The sequence below is a fragment of the Henckelia pumila genome, unplaced genomic scaffold (assembly GCF_033568475.1).
Source record: "Henckelia pumila isolate YLH828 unplaced genomic scaffold, ASM3356847v2 CTG_461:::fragment_3, whole genome shotgun sequence".
NCBI lineage: Eukaryota > Viridiplantae > Streptophyta > Magnoliopsida > Lamiales > Gesneriaceae > Henckelia > Henckelia pumila.
The window spans coordinates 12,963,834-12,979,515 of NW_027331831.1; the positions used below are offsets into that span (position 1 = coordinate 12,963,834).

General features: G+C 35.9%; 2 protein-coding genes across 2 annotated transcripts; one reads left to right on the forward strand and one right to left on the reverse strand.

Moving 5' to 3' along the window:
* The first annotated feature begins 1,267 nt into the window (after positions 1 to 1,267).
* On the forward strand, positions 1,268 to 5,409 carry LOC140871328 (NADH dehydrogenase [ubiquinone] iron-sulfur protein 6, mitochondrial). Its single transcript, XM_073273792.1, has 3 exons — positions 1,268 to 1,466; positions 4,784 to 4,868; positions 5,075 to 5,409. The coding sequence occupies exons 1-3, from the start codon at positions 1,323 to 1,325 to the stop codon at positions 5,182 to 5,184; spliced, it is 339 nt and encodes a 112-aa protein (XP_073129893.1). The 5' UTR covers positions 1,268 to 1,322; the 3' UTR covers positions 5,185 to 5,409.
* Positions 5,410 to 5,525: 116 nt separating this feature from the next.
* On the reverse strand, positions 5,526 to 12,274 carry LOC140871327 (uncharacterized). Its single transcript, XM_073273791.1, has 8 exons — positions 11,843 to 12,274; positions 11,337 to 11,432; positions 9,748 to 9,858; positions 9,368 to 9,677; positions 8,876 to 8,966; positions 7,489 to 7,801; positions 6,782 to 6,930; positions 5,526 to 6,189 (listed from the first exon to the last, which is right to left on the reverse strand). The coding sequence occupies exons 1-8, from the start codon at positions 12,140 to 12,142 to the stop codon at positions 5,688 to 5,690; spliced, it is 1,872 nt and encodes a 623-aa protein (XP_073129892.1). The 5' UTR covers positions 12,143 to 12,274; the 3' UTR covers positions 5,526 to 5,687.
* Between the last annotated feature and the right edge of the window lie 3,408 nt (positions 12,275 to 15,682).

The following is a 15,682-nucleotide window of genomic DNA, read 5'->3' on the forward strand; positions in this document are numbered from 1 at the left end:
TTTTTTTACGGTAACTTCATTAGATTGTTAATACATATAATAATACTATTTTTTTTATTTTAATTTAAAAAAAATAAATTTCAAAAATATTTTTCATGAAGGGTTTGCAAATTTACTGCAAACCAGTGCCAGTGACAACAGAGTCTGCAGAATTGCAGGGTCTAGCTCTGCAGTGCTGATACAGATCTGCAGAATTTGCTGCCTGTGCAGACTTATCCCATCCCTTGCTTTTTGACCAATTATTTGAAAGAAAATTATTTAAATTACATGCGATTGTAATGTAGTTTCGCACATTCATTTGAAAAGCACCGATATCAGAATATTAAACATCGCTTTTGGAGCAGAAGAAATGCATATCAGAAGCAAATTTTATCACAATATCAAGCGAGGAAAGGTGATGAGTTCGTAGAAGAAGAAACAATACTGACATGTGGAATATCTGATTCTTCGTCATCATGACCAACATGATGGTTAATTTGATTTGCTTCAACGTACAAATGCAATATATGTATATTAGGGCATTGCATTATAAACTCCAGAACATCGACATCAATAAGATTGAATGAAATTTCGTGCTAACATGATTTCTCCATGAATGAGTATTTCGTTGACAACTTCAGAGTAAAAAATTATTTGGATCAATCATCAACATTTTATGTACAATTTCAACCAACTCGAACAAAGTAATAAATCATAATACTCGTATTGGTCTAATATAAGAGATACTATATTTGACCGATCTATTCTCGACTATAACATTACCACCAAAACATAAAAGCACGCCAACGTTATCCATTCTGAAGAAGAAATTTCAGATAAGAAAAACTAAAAATTTTGAAACAAAGAAGTTTACGTAAGAGGTATAGGAAGGAAGTTGAGAAAAATGGTATGCAATCTCCATCTCTTATAAACTTGAAAAAAATTTGTGCGTCATACATGTTTAACATTATTGAATGTGAGAATCACGCTCAATTTCAGTGTCAATATGTGCGAATCTCGTCGATGGAAGTGAGATATCAACCTTGTGATCGATCATTTCAATTCGCAGTGATCGATGATATCAATGCATGATCGCCCATCGGTCACTAGAGAGTGGAGACAACCCACTGCCACATGATCGCTGTTGGTAACAACATTTTAGTACTTCCGCATGCATGATGCCATGGGCCAACATATTTTGAAATTTATTTATTTATTTTAAATTAAAATTTAAAAAAACCCATAATAATACACCGTTTAAAAAAAGACTTATAATAATACAGTAAGATAATCTGCCTGTAATCTCTTTCACGAAGAAATTGGGAGAGCTGGAATTTAGATCAATGGCGGCCTTCGGGAGAAGAAATGGGTCTATGGTGGCGACGCAGCTCATGAAAACCCTAACTGGATCCTCCAATTCCCGGAGGAGTCTCAGTGACATCGTTAACAGCGAGATCATCACCTCTCACACCGCAAAATGGATGCAGGTATCTGATTATTTTTTTCGATTACGGAAATCAAATCAGTTCTCGTCTAATTCGCATTTGAGATTGAGACAATCTACATCCATGTCGCTATTCTTTTTATTATTGTTTTTGTTCTGTATTCGAAGCCCCCTTTTTTTTTTAATAAAAAAAAAAAAATTGGGACGAGTCTGTGAATTTTTGGAGAACCAGTAAAGATACTGGCATCTGCTTCTCTTAATCGAATCTCTATTTGTATCACATGGCGTAGCATATTTGGTAGTTAACTTTAATGTCCTCCCATGATTCAATGGCGCAGTGAGGATTATGAAGTTGGGGCGGGGTCAAAAGCTTAAACTTCAACAAGTCTGATGAAATTAAGTACACTATAATTTACGAGCAGTAAAATTTACAAGCAATCAAATTTGTTAGAGATTATTATTTGTCACTGCTATTTTTCTAGTGGTACTTACCAAAAATCTCCATGATCTTTGATTCTGTTTTTGGGATTCAGTAGTTGTGAAAGGAAAATTAGAAGAATTATAGCTCTAGTTCAACCTGCATGCGAGGAAGATGAAGAATCCTTTGGCATTGTGTAGTGCCTTTATATTGGTTCCTTTTCATGAATACCGGAGACAAGAAAGTTTATTTCGTGAACTGGAGTAAACTATTTAGTATTATTCTGGCGCGAGCCCGTAAGTTAAGTACCATCACATAATCAGTGTGTACGTGCATCTGTTAAGATGTTAAGTTCAGAGCACCTTTAAGTGTAGTGATAATTGATAAGCTTGCAGATTCCAGATTGCAGTTCGCAGTTTGCTAGCCAATTATTAAGGTATAAGACAATGATTTCATGTGCAATTTGGTCTGGTACGATTTTGGAGAACAAGACTCACAGAGTAGCCATACTTTCGATTGTGTAAAATACTCTTTAATTTGCATTCATTCCTCGGGTGTACAGAAATGATTTCATGCCAAATTATGCGTCCCTATGGTTTGACACTAGAACAAATTTTGTCCTCCATGACAAATGTGGTCCCCCAATATACAAATCGAACATATTTACTCCTTTCTGCTAGCCAACTCTTAAAACTGACGAACCAAATTATTATATGTAAAATGAATATAAGAATAATATATACATGGTCATTGTTTTCATACTCACCCCAAAATTCCCAAATTGAGTCAAAAGAGTATAAATCAGCATTTAATCTCATCTGGCTAGCTTAAGTTCTCGAATCTCAACTACCACTACAAAACATAACTATTTGAATTTGACGAAATATTGTGGTCAAATTTTCATTCTCCTATTGCTATGGGCCCTAACTTTTGAGAATTTCAATGAATTGATTACAGAATCAGTCAGCAGCAATTATCATGAAAAACAATGATTTGTTGATTTTCATGTTTCTTTATGTTATGATATGTTTTTACTTTTTAATTGGTTTTTCTTCATATTGGGTGCTTCCCATATAGTTTCCTCTGTGATTTACGGGTTGTTGGGTATATGTCACCTAATTGCATGCTTAATTGAATTCGAAGAATTTTGATAAGTTATTTTCCTGGTTATTGAAGAGCAACACAGTAAATAAATATGACCACTTGGATGAAGAAATGATTTCGGGGCTTTAAAAGATGTAGGAGAACGGTGTCTTCAAATTCCAATGATAGGTGGGATGTGAAAAGGGTGGAGGTGATTTTTAGTGGTGATATGTCAAGTGCGATGTAAAGAACTCAGAGTGCAAGATGAGGATAGGGACCAACTTGTGATTGTTGTGTATAGTCGCGATGCAAGACCATTAACACGCAATGGTGAAGGAACTAGAGTGGATGGGGAAACAAATAATGACTTTGAGCAGAAGAGTGGGTGGACAAGGGTATAGTGGTGTCTCCAAAGAAATAGGAGCCTGTGGCATATTACTCCATTTTGCTTCCGATTTGAGCTAGCATCTCGACTTAGCATATAATCTAGATTGTAGCTGACTCTGTTAATTATATCGTGAAAAGGATTCTAGTGATACCAAAGTAATCATAATGTTTTCCATCATACTCGTTTTTTATTGGTGATTTACTAAATTTTTCTCTTTGCAATCTCTCATTTATGATGAATTCTTTTTATTCGTTTCATTTTCTTTTGGGTGGCTAATGCCTAATTTTGTTTTCAAGATAAAGAATGATGTTTGACTATGCTTCTCAACTTGATAAAGCATGGAAAGATAATATGCTGAAATGAATCTGGGATCATCTGAAAATGTACATCGATTTTATATTGATTTTTTTTAATACTTTGAAAGTTCTAATCATCTCATTTTTTTAAAGGAACACATAATTGAGATTTGCAACCAAGGGTTTGCGTAAATGGTATACCATGGCTGATTTTGGTACTCATATAGACCCAATTCTTCCTTATATAATTCCCACCAATGGTTTCTGATAGACGACAAACGTCATTATACTTATTTGCAGTGTTGTAAATGGCGGGAGGCGGTGGCGGGGCGGTCCGTGACCGCCTACCGCCTCAGCTGCCTAGGCGGTTGAATTTTTTTAAAGCATTTTTTATGGGTAATCATATACAGTCATGCAATGTAATAAAAAATAGTCATAATTTTTTATGTAAGATGTGTAATTAAATAATCTTTATGCATAAAAAAAGTTTCATAAATATAATACCATCTATACAAGGTGCAAAAATGAAAAACAAAAAGAAAGTGGCGGTGTTTTTAAAATAAGTCAATAACTAGGGTTTTAAAATGGGTAGACTTTGATTAAGTTTTTAAAATTTATTGACTTTTGACTAGAATTTTAAAATTAGTTGACTCTTGACCTTTGGCTGAATTTAAAAATGTGTTGACCGCCTTGGCTGCCTCATCCGCCCGAGCGCCCGCCACCGCCGCCTCGCCCGCCGGACAGCTTGGGCCGCCTGAAAAGGCCGCCTCATGCCAAGGCGTGACGGTCGAGGGCCGCCTACCGCCTAGGCGGCCGCCTCGACCGCCATTTAGAACACTGCTTATTTGATAATTATACCTTGAGTTACCAAATTAGTCCATGGTGAAAGCTAACAGGACGGTATTTGTTTAATTGTCAAATTATTGGGATGAAAATATGTTTTAGTGTCGAATTATAGTAATGAAATATGAAATTATCGTTAAAGTTTAAAATTATCCTCTTGCAAGTTTCAACACTAGTGTACTGTTTAGACTCAACGTAGGTACTTTTCCATACCAACCATTCTTCGTTTTACTTTGTTGTGGCTAGGCTCAACAGTCGTATCTTTCTGCTCATACTGACTACTGAGACATGTTTGTTCTTATCCTAATTACTGTTCCATTCCACTGATATAGGACACAAGTAAGAAGTCTCCTATGGAGTTGATCAATGAAGTTCCACCTATCAAAGTAGAAGGCCGAATTGTTGCATGTGAAGGAGGTTAGTTTGAACATGATCTTGGCCCCCAAAGTTCCCATTCAGTTGAAACCATTTGTCCCCATGGCACAACTTTGTAACTATCCACTTCTTCTATCACTACAGTAAACACCAGCACAACGATTTCTCTGTTAAAACGACATTTACCTTTAATGGTATCATGGTATATGTTTTTACTTTGTCACTATCCTCGTTCCTTTTGGTTGCAGACAATAATCCAGCACTCGGGCATCCAATTGAGTTCATCTGCCTCGACAAGGACGAGCCTACCATGTGCAAATATTGTGGATTGCGCTATCTGCAGGACCATCATCACTAGATGATAGCTCATATCCTGTCATGTTTTTAGGATGGATCGTACTGTTGGTTTCAAAATCCAATTCAGATAACATATGGTATTATGGCGTGTTGTTTGCTTCCATGTTCATCTCAAGGTCAACAATAAGAATCCTCTCAAAATATTCAATTACATGTAATGATGCCAGCTCTTTTTTAACCATACAATCGTTTTATTTTGCAATGAATCATACCTTTTCTGGGACTATCCCCAATTTTATATAGGAATAAGTTGGCCACGAGTATTTGTTGCTACAATTTATGAACTTAGGATTTAGGGGGAAAACACAGAGAGATACCATGAAATTATTTGGGTTCGCACAATCAATCAAAATTCTCCCACTTTCGAGAGGGAAGTAATTTACACGTCCCCAGAAAGAAAAAATCTGGGCCATAGATGTAATTGAGAAGTTTCTCCTACAAAAGCACATTTAAACTTATCTGTCGAAAGAATAATCAGTAAACTTAATATTCGCTCAAACATTTTCACTCACTTGCCGCAAGTTTCCTTCTCTGTTGATGCTCTGCAACTTTATAATCTACGACTTCGCGAAACATATTAGGATCCAATACACAGTCATCGCTACCATACACCGCGGCTTGAACACTGGCCATAAGCTTAGCTATCTCTCTACCTGAAAATCCATCAGTCTTTGCAGCCGCTTCCTTTAAAATGTCGTCATTCACACCCTTCACCTCTATTTTCTGCTGCTGTTTCTGAAACAAATTTGAGAATAAGCCAGGTTTTCTTGCCCCTGCTTGCGCAATGTACTTGTCAAGATAGAGTTTAATCAGCTTGAAGCGCTCATCTTCACCGGGTAAAGGAAATTCTAAGACTTCATCTATACGGTCTGCTACAGCTGAATCAAGATCTCCAGGTCGGTTTGTGGCAAGGGCAAGAACTATATCCTTGGACTGGTCACCAGTTCGAAACAGGAGTGCATTGAGGGCACTTCTTTGAGCTTCACTCATATATGTTTTATTCCGCCTGAATTAATATATTGCTGTTAGATGTCATTTCTGTTTAAATATGATCTCCATCAACAGTGTGAACACTAAACTGGCTACAAAGTTTTGAATGCAAACAATTTTCCAACATCAATGTGAATTTCATACTTTGCCATGTTTCTTTAGCAAGCCATCAATGACCCCTCCCCACGTCATCTATGACACTATATCTTTTGGATGGATCGAAGGAAGTGTGTTTTTTCAGAGATGAAGGTCCATACTTGATTAATTTGATTTACAGAAAACTCAATATCGGCCTATACACTCCATTTTTTAAGAAAACAATTTCATTAATACTGCCAAAAAGAAGCATACTCTGAGGCATTTTAAGTGGTGTACGCTCCATCAGGCAATGAACTGTTGCATTTATGACCATATCCTAATGAACCAAAAAGAGTTATTTCCTACTACTTGTTTTCAACACCTAGGGCCGCAGCAATCACTCACTGAAACATCAACATCAGCAATCATTGGTGATAGAGATCATAGAAGGATATATTTTTAAAGTTCAATTTTAATGGAAACGAAAGGACAAGGGAATATGAAAGTGTAATCGAGATAATTTTACTTACTCGCACAAAAATGCATCTGCTTCATCAATGAAAAGTAACAAACCCTTTTTGGACTTCTTGGACCAGTCAAACAATTGGTGTATCTTTGTAACAGCCTGAGAGCCCAGGGGCGCAACATCTCCTCCAGTCATCAACGCATAGTCAAGGCCCTAATAAGCACAATGTGTTATAAATGATATTAGAGAATCATGTATTAAATTTCCTGTAAGCATAAGATAAAGCCACTCGAAAGCATGTGGTCAATTGGATATCGATGTGATTCTTTTCGAATTTCAGGGTCATTACTTTAGCCGAAACTTGAGAATTTACAAAGAGAAACCAAGGTGTTGCCAAAAATATTAATGCCTGATCGTTGGGAAGGAGAAGCTTCTCATCAATTGAGTGTGAAAATTGAGATGCAATCAAGAAGGGAAAGGAGAGCCACCTATATAACCAGCTCCTGTCAAGTCCTAGCACCTTAACCATTTTAAGATCATTCCACTATGAGACAACGTACGATTACTTTTCTCGCAGGCTACTTGGAAGAAATGAATACAAAAAAATGAAATGAAATGATGTGTTGGGGTTTCGGAGATCCTCGAGTTATGACAATTCAATAAATCCTCTAGTTATGATAAGGCGATAATTGCAATATTGCATGCCAGGAAAAAAATTAACTCCAAATCACAATTGATAGTTCCATAACGAGCAAGATGTAGAATTCATACAGATTTACGGGCAAGCTCCCTAGCAGCCATTGTTTTCCCTGTTCCAGGTGGCCCATAAAAAAGCATGTTTCTAAATGGAGCTTGATGAGCTTTTGTATTCGCAGTTGCATTCGCCAACTGCTCGATCCTTTTCTGAAGAGAAGGGTGTAAAATAACGTCGCCAAACCCATTTCCGTTTTTGGTGGCACCATGAGAGAGGGTTCTCATGGAAAACAAGCCAGACCATGGGTATTTCCCTCTGGAAGATTCTCTGATGAGAGATGGCTGTCCTAATATTCGGTCCACATAACTCCATATCACCCTAGCACCTTCTCTGAAATCAGAAAGGTAACTTTGCTGTAAGTGCTGAAAGAAGCACACAAAATAACCAGGCATGACGAGAGATAAATCAGAGACAGACTTACGGATCAATTAATCACACACGATGATACAAAATGCAATGTTCATACCAATGAAGGTCGATAGCTACATAGTTCAGATACAACTATATGAAAAACCTAAGTGTCAAATACTAAAAAGAAGCTCATCAAATAAACTTGAGACATTATCATGTGTGCCCAATAGACAAATTTGTTGCCCCTAAAGCACTTGAAGCACGAGAGGAAAAAACATTATAGATATGAAAGAGGGAACCAAAAAAACTGATAACACATGAAGTTGCACTGTGCACATGGATGAAAACAGATGCATCCTAATACCCAAGGAAAACATATTCCCATCACTCTAGCCTTTTAAATACAGCTTTTCAATTTTTCTTAATAGTTAATAAAAAATTTTCTCTTATGATGTTTTCCATCACAACTGAAAGAAATATAGTTATCAAAGTTTTTACCATAAAAATGACTTCCAAGGAAAAACTCAGCAGTATCCCTAGACCAGAATAAGTAAAATCCTCTCCATATTTATCATTTGTTTCTGCTTGCCCTGTACTTTTAAATTTGAAAGTAACAAACAATTGACCACATGTCGCATTTTGCATATGGCATGTAAGCCATTAAGGTTGCCAACACCCTCTTGGGCAAATACACTGAAACAGCACAGCGTTGAGAGTTGTCCAAGGTCATTCCGCTAATTGTATATCTAAAAAAAATCAATTTTCAAGTTTGACTCGTGGATCCGTGGTCTAACCCATTCCAATTATTCAAAATCATGTGTATGCCTCTGTTTATATTCTATTCCACCTGCCCCGCCCAAGCCACTGTAAACACCGAAGTCTACAGGCATTGAGATCTGACAATGGTTGACAGCACACAAATATATTAAATTGATATGGTAAGGACTGATTATACAGTATCAGATTAAGTATAAAATCTACCATGCGTGATTAAGAAAATGGAATATTAACATGCAAAAAAAGGTAATAAAATTGCCAAAAATGAAACCGTACCTAGTGGTGTATACACCTGCAGCAAGAGCTGTTATGCCTCCTACAGCTACAACCAGCTTATTTTGGTCTGTTAGAATCGCTCTCAAACCACCTGCATTAGATGGACAAGTAAGAAGGCGATTAGGTGGAGCCAAGAATTCAAATGAGGGGTGAGAGCCATGGTTGAGAGATTAAGCCACTCAGTTAAGAGGCTGAACAAAAACTTTGAATATTGCCTGTAACTATTTGATGGGTAAACAACAATTTATTAAAATAAGCTATCAACTAAACCCCGAGTCTATAATTGAAAGAAAGATACGGGTTATTGAATAAATTCAGAAGAAAAAATGAATACGTTCAACACATATAGACAATTTATAAAATTACATATGCAATCGGCATGAAAACAAACACCAGAAGAGCATCAGGATAACATGTTGGAAATCACAGCATGCACCTAAACAACAATAAATGTTGAATTTCAACATTTAACTATCATTAAAAAAGGAAAACCTCCAATGTGATCAAAAGTTGTATTAATAGCAGCGACCCATTTCTCTCGCTCTGCATTTGCACGATCAACTAGCATTCTTCTATTAACATCTTCTGCAAGCTTAGCTTCATGGGCTCTTCCCTCCGCCTCTGCCAAAGCCCTAACCTTGATAGTCTCGCGTTCTATTTCAGCTTTCTCTCTTTCAGTTTGACGGCGTTGTGCTTGAATTTGCTCCTCAGTAGCTCGTCTAGCCGCTTCTTGCCTCATAGCTGATTCCTCTTGCATTTTTACAAGCTCTTGATTTCTTGCTCTTTGATGTTCATTTTCTGCCTGCAGACTTGGTACTTTATTCACTGGAAATATCATTGCCACATTTAATATGCACCAAAGGATTACATACCTGCATCCTTTTTCTTGCCAATTCATCCTCGTAACGAGCCATCTGGGATTTAATTTGTGCTTGTTGCTGAGCCAGCTTTTTCTGTTCTTCATATATCACCTTTTGTCTCTCCTACAGTAACCAACGGCTTGTTGATTTTCAAGCATTAATTTACATTATTTTTTCTAAGAATCCAGTAAAAAAATCACTTTTTTTCCCCTTTTTTGATTTGATAAGAAACGAGATCATATTATATATATAAAAAGATCATATTATAAACAATCTTCGATCTTTAACCAAATAGTACATCTAATTGATATCATATACTATGCCCTGTCCCAACTCAAGACCTTTCTAAGCATTAAAATGATTTCTTAACAAACATGAGAAACTAACACCACAAACCAAATGCATCAAGATACAAGAGGATGCATACTACAACAGTCATTATTAGGAATTTCAAAACATAACTATGTAAGGTTTCAATATCAAGTAAATCTAGTTTCAAATTCTCATAATGCATACGATTGAATTCAGTTGTTTGGTTTATAGAAATATATATATATATATATATATATATATATATATATATATCTTCTATCTTATTAAGGCTGAGAAGTGAATAGCAACTATTTTTGGTCCGGTGGTATGACAAATTTCAAACTGCAAATATCATCCCTCTTTTCTTTTCTTTTTTTTTTCCATCAAACAACTTGAATAATGATTGGATCACCGAGCAAGTTTATTTCAAATTTCAAAAAAAAAAATGTTTTTCTCTGAAAGAAATTCGTCGACCACGGTTCCTCATCCAAATGCCTTGATTTTTAGGGTTGTAGAAAAGGGCAAAGGGAGATGAAGACTGAAGATCAAGAGGGAGCAATCACAAATAATCAAAAGCACATAAAAAAATCCGATAAAATGCCTAAAAACGGAAGGAAAAGGTAAAACTTTTACTTGCTTTCTCGATCCAGTTAATTCTCACAAATTCAGTATATTACCTACAATTTTTTTCCTTCTCCCAATTCCTTCTTTTTTTTATTGTAAGCACTAAGCATCTTTCCACCTTTCCATTGTATTTTTCACGACAATATTGTATCATCAACTTTATTGATTAGCATGACAATACATATCATTTGTTTTATTTTATGTACACGTATCGCGTGTGCCACCAAGACTAATATATATATATATATATATATATATATATATATATGTATATATATGTTTGTATATATATATATGTATGTATGGAAACGTGAGGGAAATTCAACAGACACATCAAGCGATTATGCATTATAGTCATCCCAATGTATTAGTAGTTAACAATCTAATAGGACTAGCAAAAAATCGCATAGGCAGCCAGAGAATAAATACCCTTTTTTACCATGTTACAGAGGATAGAATCTAAGACATCTAAGGCAACGAGTGAGATACCACATTCTTGGATTAAAGGTGAGAATACAATAGCCAGGAACAAATTTCTTCGAATCAATCCACAGATGTAACACGACGATTCTCACCAAAAACATACAACTAATAACAATGTCGACCAAAACAGCTGTATTTAGACTGCTAGATACTGAACTTTTTTAGAAGAAACTCCAACTTACAGTTTCAGCTTGAGCTTGCAATGCCTTGAATTCTGTCGCTTTTACATTCAATTCCTGCAGCCTCGTTTCTTCCTGTTTTTTCATCACTTCAAAAGCCTATACCAATAATATTACATCGTCAGAAATTTCAGAATAGTCTGGTGCGGATATTTGGATACATGCACCGCCACGATATACTCCTTGAAATAATGTCATGAAATTCATTCATATATGATTATACAACACCAAGTCGCAAACTTTCTTGCTCTAACAATCCATACTGTCCAAAACGTAACTAAGCAGAATGGAAAAACGCCCAACAAAAAAAATCTCAAGTTTAAATCTCTTCGCAAAACTTCTCCCGCATGAAAATGAAGGTCATTCGAAAACAGCAAAAAAACAAGTTTCAACACAGCCACTACAGAATGAGTAAAAACAGATCGAAAAGACACAAAAAATTCAGCATATGCCCCAAAATGGATCAATTTCACTACTATAACCAATAACCGTCCCCCAAACTTTCAAACCTTCTTAGCATGGGGAGAGCTATTAAACTCTCTCAAAGCCTTGGCACCCCTCTCCAATGCCTCAGGGTCGAACCCCGCTGAGGTAGTCCTCGGATTATCATTCCGAACCCGCGCAGCATCGGCTGGAGCAGGAGCAGCAGGTTGAGTTGGCGAATTAGCTGACTCATGAGCCTTGGGAGCAGCTGAAGAAGAGCTATCAAATGGTGAAAATTTGAAGGGTCCATCAGCATAAGAATGTTGTGCACCGAAAGCTGCGAAAGCTAAGGCCGCTAAAGCCCCTGAGGCGCCACTCTTCGGCATTATTCGCAAATGTAAATCAGGTAACCCTCAATTGACAGATGATGATACAGATTCTAGGGTTTATGAATTCGAAAACAAAAGAATTGGGGGACTTAACAATGGTGGCTTGAGGCAGAAGAAAAGGGAAGTTGACATCGGAGAAGAAGGGTGCAGGGTTTATGTAGGGTATTATTGCCATTATTATTTCGTGTGATGGGCCAAAATGGTTCGTTGTTGCTTTCGGGCCCAAATAAGATTCTTGTTTTTGGCCCGTTAGTTCCATTTTTGCAAATCGAGAACCCAATTCAATTTGTACCCAGAGTTCCAAGTTATTTTAAAAAAAATTATAAAGGATGTCGTACACTAGATGAAAGTGGGATGTGACATAAATTTTCAATCATTTTATGTTTATCTCTTTTTTTTTTTGTTAAACCAATATCACCTTTTGGCTCTTTATGACATTGTGTGTTGACTAGATAAAAAAATCCCTCTCAACCCATGTGATTAGTGGATGATAAGCTTGATATCTTTTGAATTTTACTATTATACCCTTCTCTCCACAACAAAATTTTTTTTCATTCATAATGAATGACATTTTTCGGGAGTATTTGCAAGCACAAAAAAAAAGATTGTTAGATTTTGGCTTAAAAAATCACTTTTGTGTGTTTCTTAAACCCAAATTATGAGTTAGCTTATGTTTAACTTAATTAAAATCCAAAAGCTATTCATATGATGATTATAATTATCCAAATGTGATTCTAATAAAAATGTCAATGTTAAAATCACTTTAATCACTTATTTATCAAAACACTACCCAACTTTGATTTTTAGATTTTCACATTTATTTCCAAACACTATCAAATTTTAATTTTTCTTAACTTTTTTATAATCTAAAAATTAATCACTTCTACAAAAGTAAAATCTTTTGCAAACACTCCCTTAATAAGTTTGTAATTGTATGCAATTAACAGAGGCAATTAAGATATTATATAACAAACACAATAATCCTACAAAATTAAAAACATATAAAACAACATATTATTTATCTCTACATATTGATTATTTATATTTCATTATGTTTTTATCATATTTTTATTCATCCCTCATATTGTGAGACCTCGAATCTAATCATCTAATCTCACCAAAGAAAACATAAATTAATTCCAGCACAAATGGCGATGCAAAAACGGACATTTGGCGACGCAAAAACACGTCGCGAAACAACAAATTTTTTTTTTTAAAAAAAAAAAAAATTCCGAACTACACGTCCGGGCGCGCCGGAATTTCGCACAATTCCAAGCCCAGGGGAGGCGCGGGCGCGCTGCCCCTTCGACCTGCACTGAGAAACACTCCCAAAAAGCAAAACTAAAGCTTGGGAAAGTGCAAAACCATAAACCAACTTAATCATAAACATGCATTGATATATCAAACTGTCAAAATACAATACATGAAGTTCTAGAGTTGTACAATAATCAATCTAGTAGAACATGCATCATTTCTAAGTTCTACAATCAAAATACAACAAGTACAATCGAGTTCGAAAACAAAATCGACTCCTACAATAACGAGGCCTCACTCTTTCAACTCGACCACCTAGCCATGCGATCTCTGACTCAATCCTGCCCCACCTGCCGTCAAGTACACATACAAACAAAACGACAGCCGGATAATCCGGTGAGAATACAATTCCCAGTAAAACAGACAAAACATGCATATCAAATAATATATCGAACACGATATATGAAATAGCCAAACAAGAGTTCCAATAACATGTCAATAACTCCAAATCAATTGCATAAAGTGCAATGCATGTCTTTAAAACAAGAATTATCAAGTCTGGATAATCACAAGGTAAAAGTCCTCTTTTCTCAATTGGGATCCCGATGACAAAATATCACCAACACACCGACTCTCCAGATCGAGGTGGATGGTGCATATTTTTCTCCTCTAGACTCTGGGCTCATATAGAGAGTGTTTCTCGACAATTGATAAAAATCTGCTAACCAATGTCACTCAACTATAGTCCACAGAACATCTAACTCTTCTGGGCCTCTCTTGCCCGCAAAACAAAGGTAATTGGCTCAATATAAATGCAATGCAAATCAAAACTCATTCAACTGATTTAAGTAAAACAAATAACATATAATTCAAGTAGCATGCAAGTATGTGATTTTCCCTAGGACACTCGAATCATTTCGGATTCGAGTTAATCGTCCTATTCCATTCCAAAGTCGTCTTTTACCTCTTTCAAACTTCGATGCTCCAATCCTGGAAACAACAACGATTTCTCAATCAGGATTCATTCTAATATCCTTTCACGATAAAAAGAAAGTCGATACTATACCGCCTCCAATCTCTAGAAATATTCAAATTCTGCAAATCTCGCAAATTACGGACTTCAACTGAATCTGTAACAGAGATAATAAAGGCTCGAGATCAATAACGATATCCACAATTGACTAGAAGCTGTTCAATACAATCCAAACCAAAACTATAGCCCAAAATCCGAACCGACGGCATAACGACTATAACTGATCAAACCGGAAACACAGACAGCATAATATCAATCCAATAAACTCAATTCAACAATCAAACAACCAAAAATGGCTCAAACCCAACAAAACTCCAAAACCCAAATTTTGAATAATCTTCCAAAAATCATAACAATTCTGAACGACGTTCAAACTCGAAACCTACTGAGAATAAACGATCAGAACTCTGCCAAGAACAACATACTCAAAACTAGGGATGTAAACGAGCCGAGCTACTCGTGAGCAACTCGTGAGTAGCTCGGTCAAAGCTCGACTCGAGCTTGAGCTCGAGCTCGAGTAGCTCGAGCATACAATCGAGCTCGAGTCGAGCTTTGAAACTATATGATCGAGTAGCTCGCGAGCTACTCGATAAGCCACATATATATATATATATTAAAAAATAATATAAATATAAATATAATATATATAATATAATATTATATTTATATATTAATTTATTTATAATATTTATATATTTATTTATAATATTTAATTAATTTTATTTTATTTATTATATTTTTATATATATATTTATTTTATAATATATATAATATAATATTTTATTTATTTATTTATATATTTTTAATTTTTATATATATTTAATATAAAAGCTCGAGCTCGAGCTCATATTTTACTACTCGATCGAGCTCGAGCTCGAGCTCGAGTAGTAAAATATGAGCTCGAGCTCGGCTCGGCTAGATAAAACTCCTACTCAAAACTCAGCCGATTCTAACAACATCCAAAAAACAAAACGTATCTGATCGGAGAAATACTTACGATAAAACAGAGCTCTCGTTGCCGTGATCGCTAATCTGCCTTCAGAATTAAATTCTAACGGACGGATCGAGCTCAGACTGAAATCCCAAAGTTTGGAAGCTCACGTTAATGGAGGAATCGGCTTGGGAGGCGTGGGGAAGAAGGAGAAGATGAAGACTCACGCCTCTATCTCCTATTATAAATATAAGACCAAGTCAAACATGCTATAAATATCTAACAATCTCCATTTTTTGCATTTTAGCCCCTGAAAATT

What these genes read in the sequence shown, in the direction of transcription:
- LOC140871328 (XM_073273792.1), top strand. Translation starts at nt 1,323, where the DNA reads ATGGCGGCCTTCGGGAGAAGAAATGGGTCTATGGTGGCGACGCAGCTC. An exon ending in ACACCGCAAAATGGATGCAG is followed by an intron (nt 1,467 to 4,783) that starts GTATCTGATTAT and finishes CCACTGATATAG; the next exon opens with GACACAAGTAAGAAGTCTCC. An exon ending in AATTGTTGCATGTGAAGGAG is followed by an intron (nt 4,869 to 5,074) that starts GTTAGTTTGAAC and finishes TTTTGGTTGCAG; the next exon opens with ACAATAATCCAGCACTCGGG.
- LOC140871327 (XM_073273791.1), bottom strand. Translation starts at nt 12,142, where the DNA reads ATGCCGAAGAGTGGCGCCTCAGGGGCTTTAGCGGCCTTAGCTTTCGCA. An exon ending in GCTCTCCCCATGCTAAGAAG is followed by an intron (nt 11,433 to 11,842) that starts GTTTGAAAGTTT and finishes TTATTGGTATAG; the next exon opens with GCTTTTGAAGTGATGAAAAA. An exon ending in GCAGGTGTATACACCACTAG is followed by an intron (nt 7,802 to 8,875) that starts GTACGGTTTCAT and finishes TTCTGATTTCAG; the next exon opens with AGAAGGTGCTAGGGTGATAT.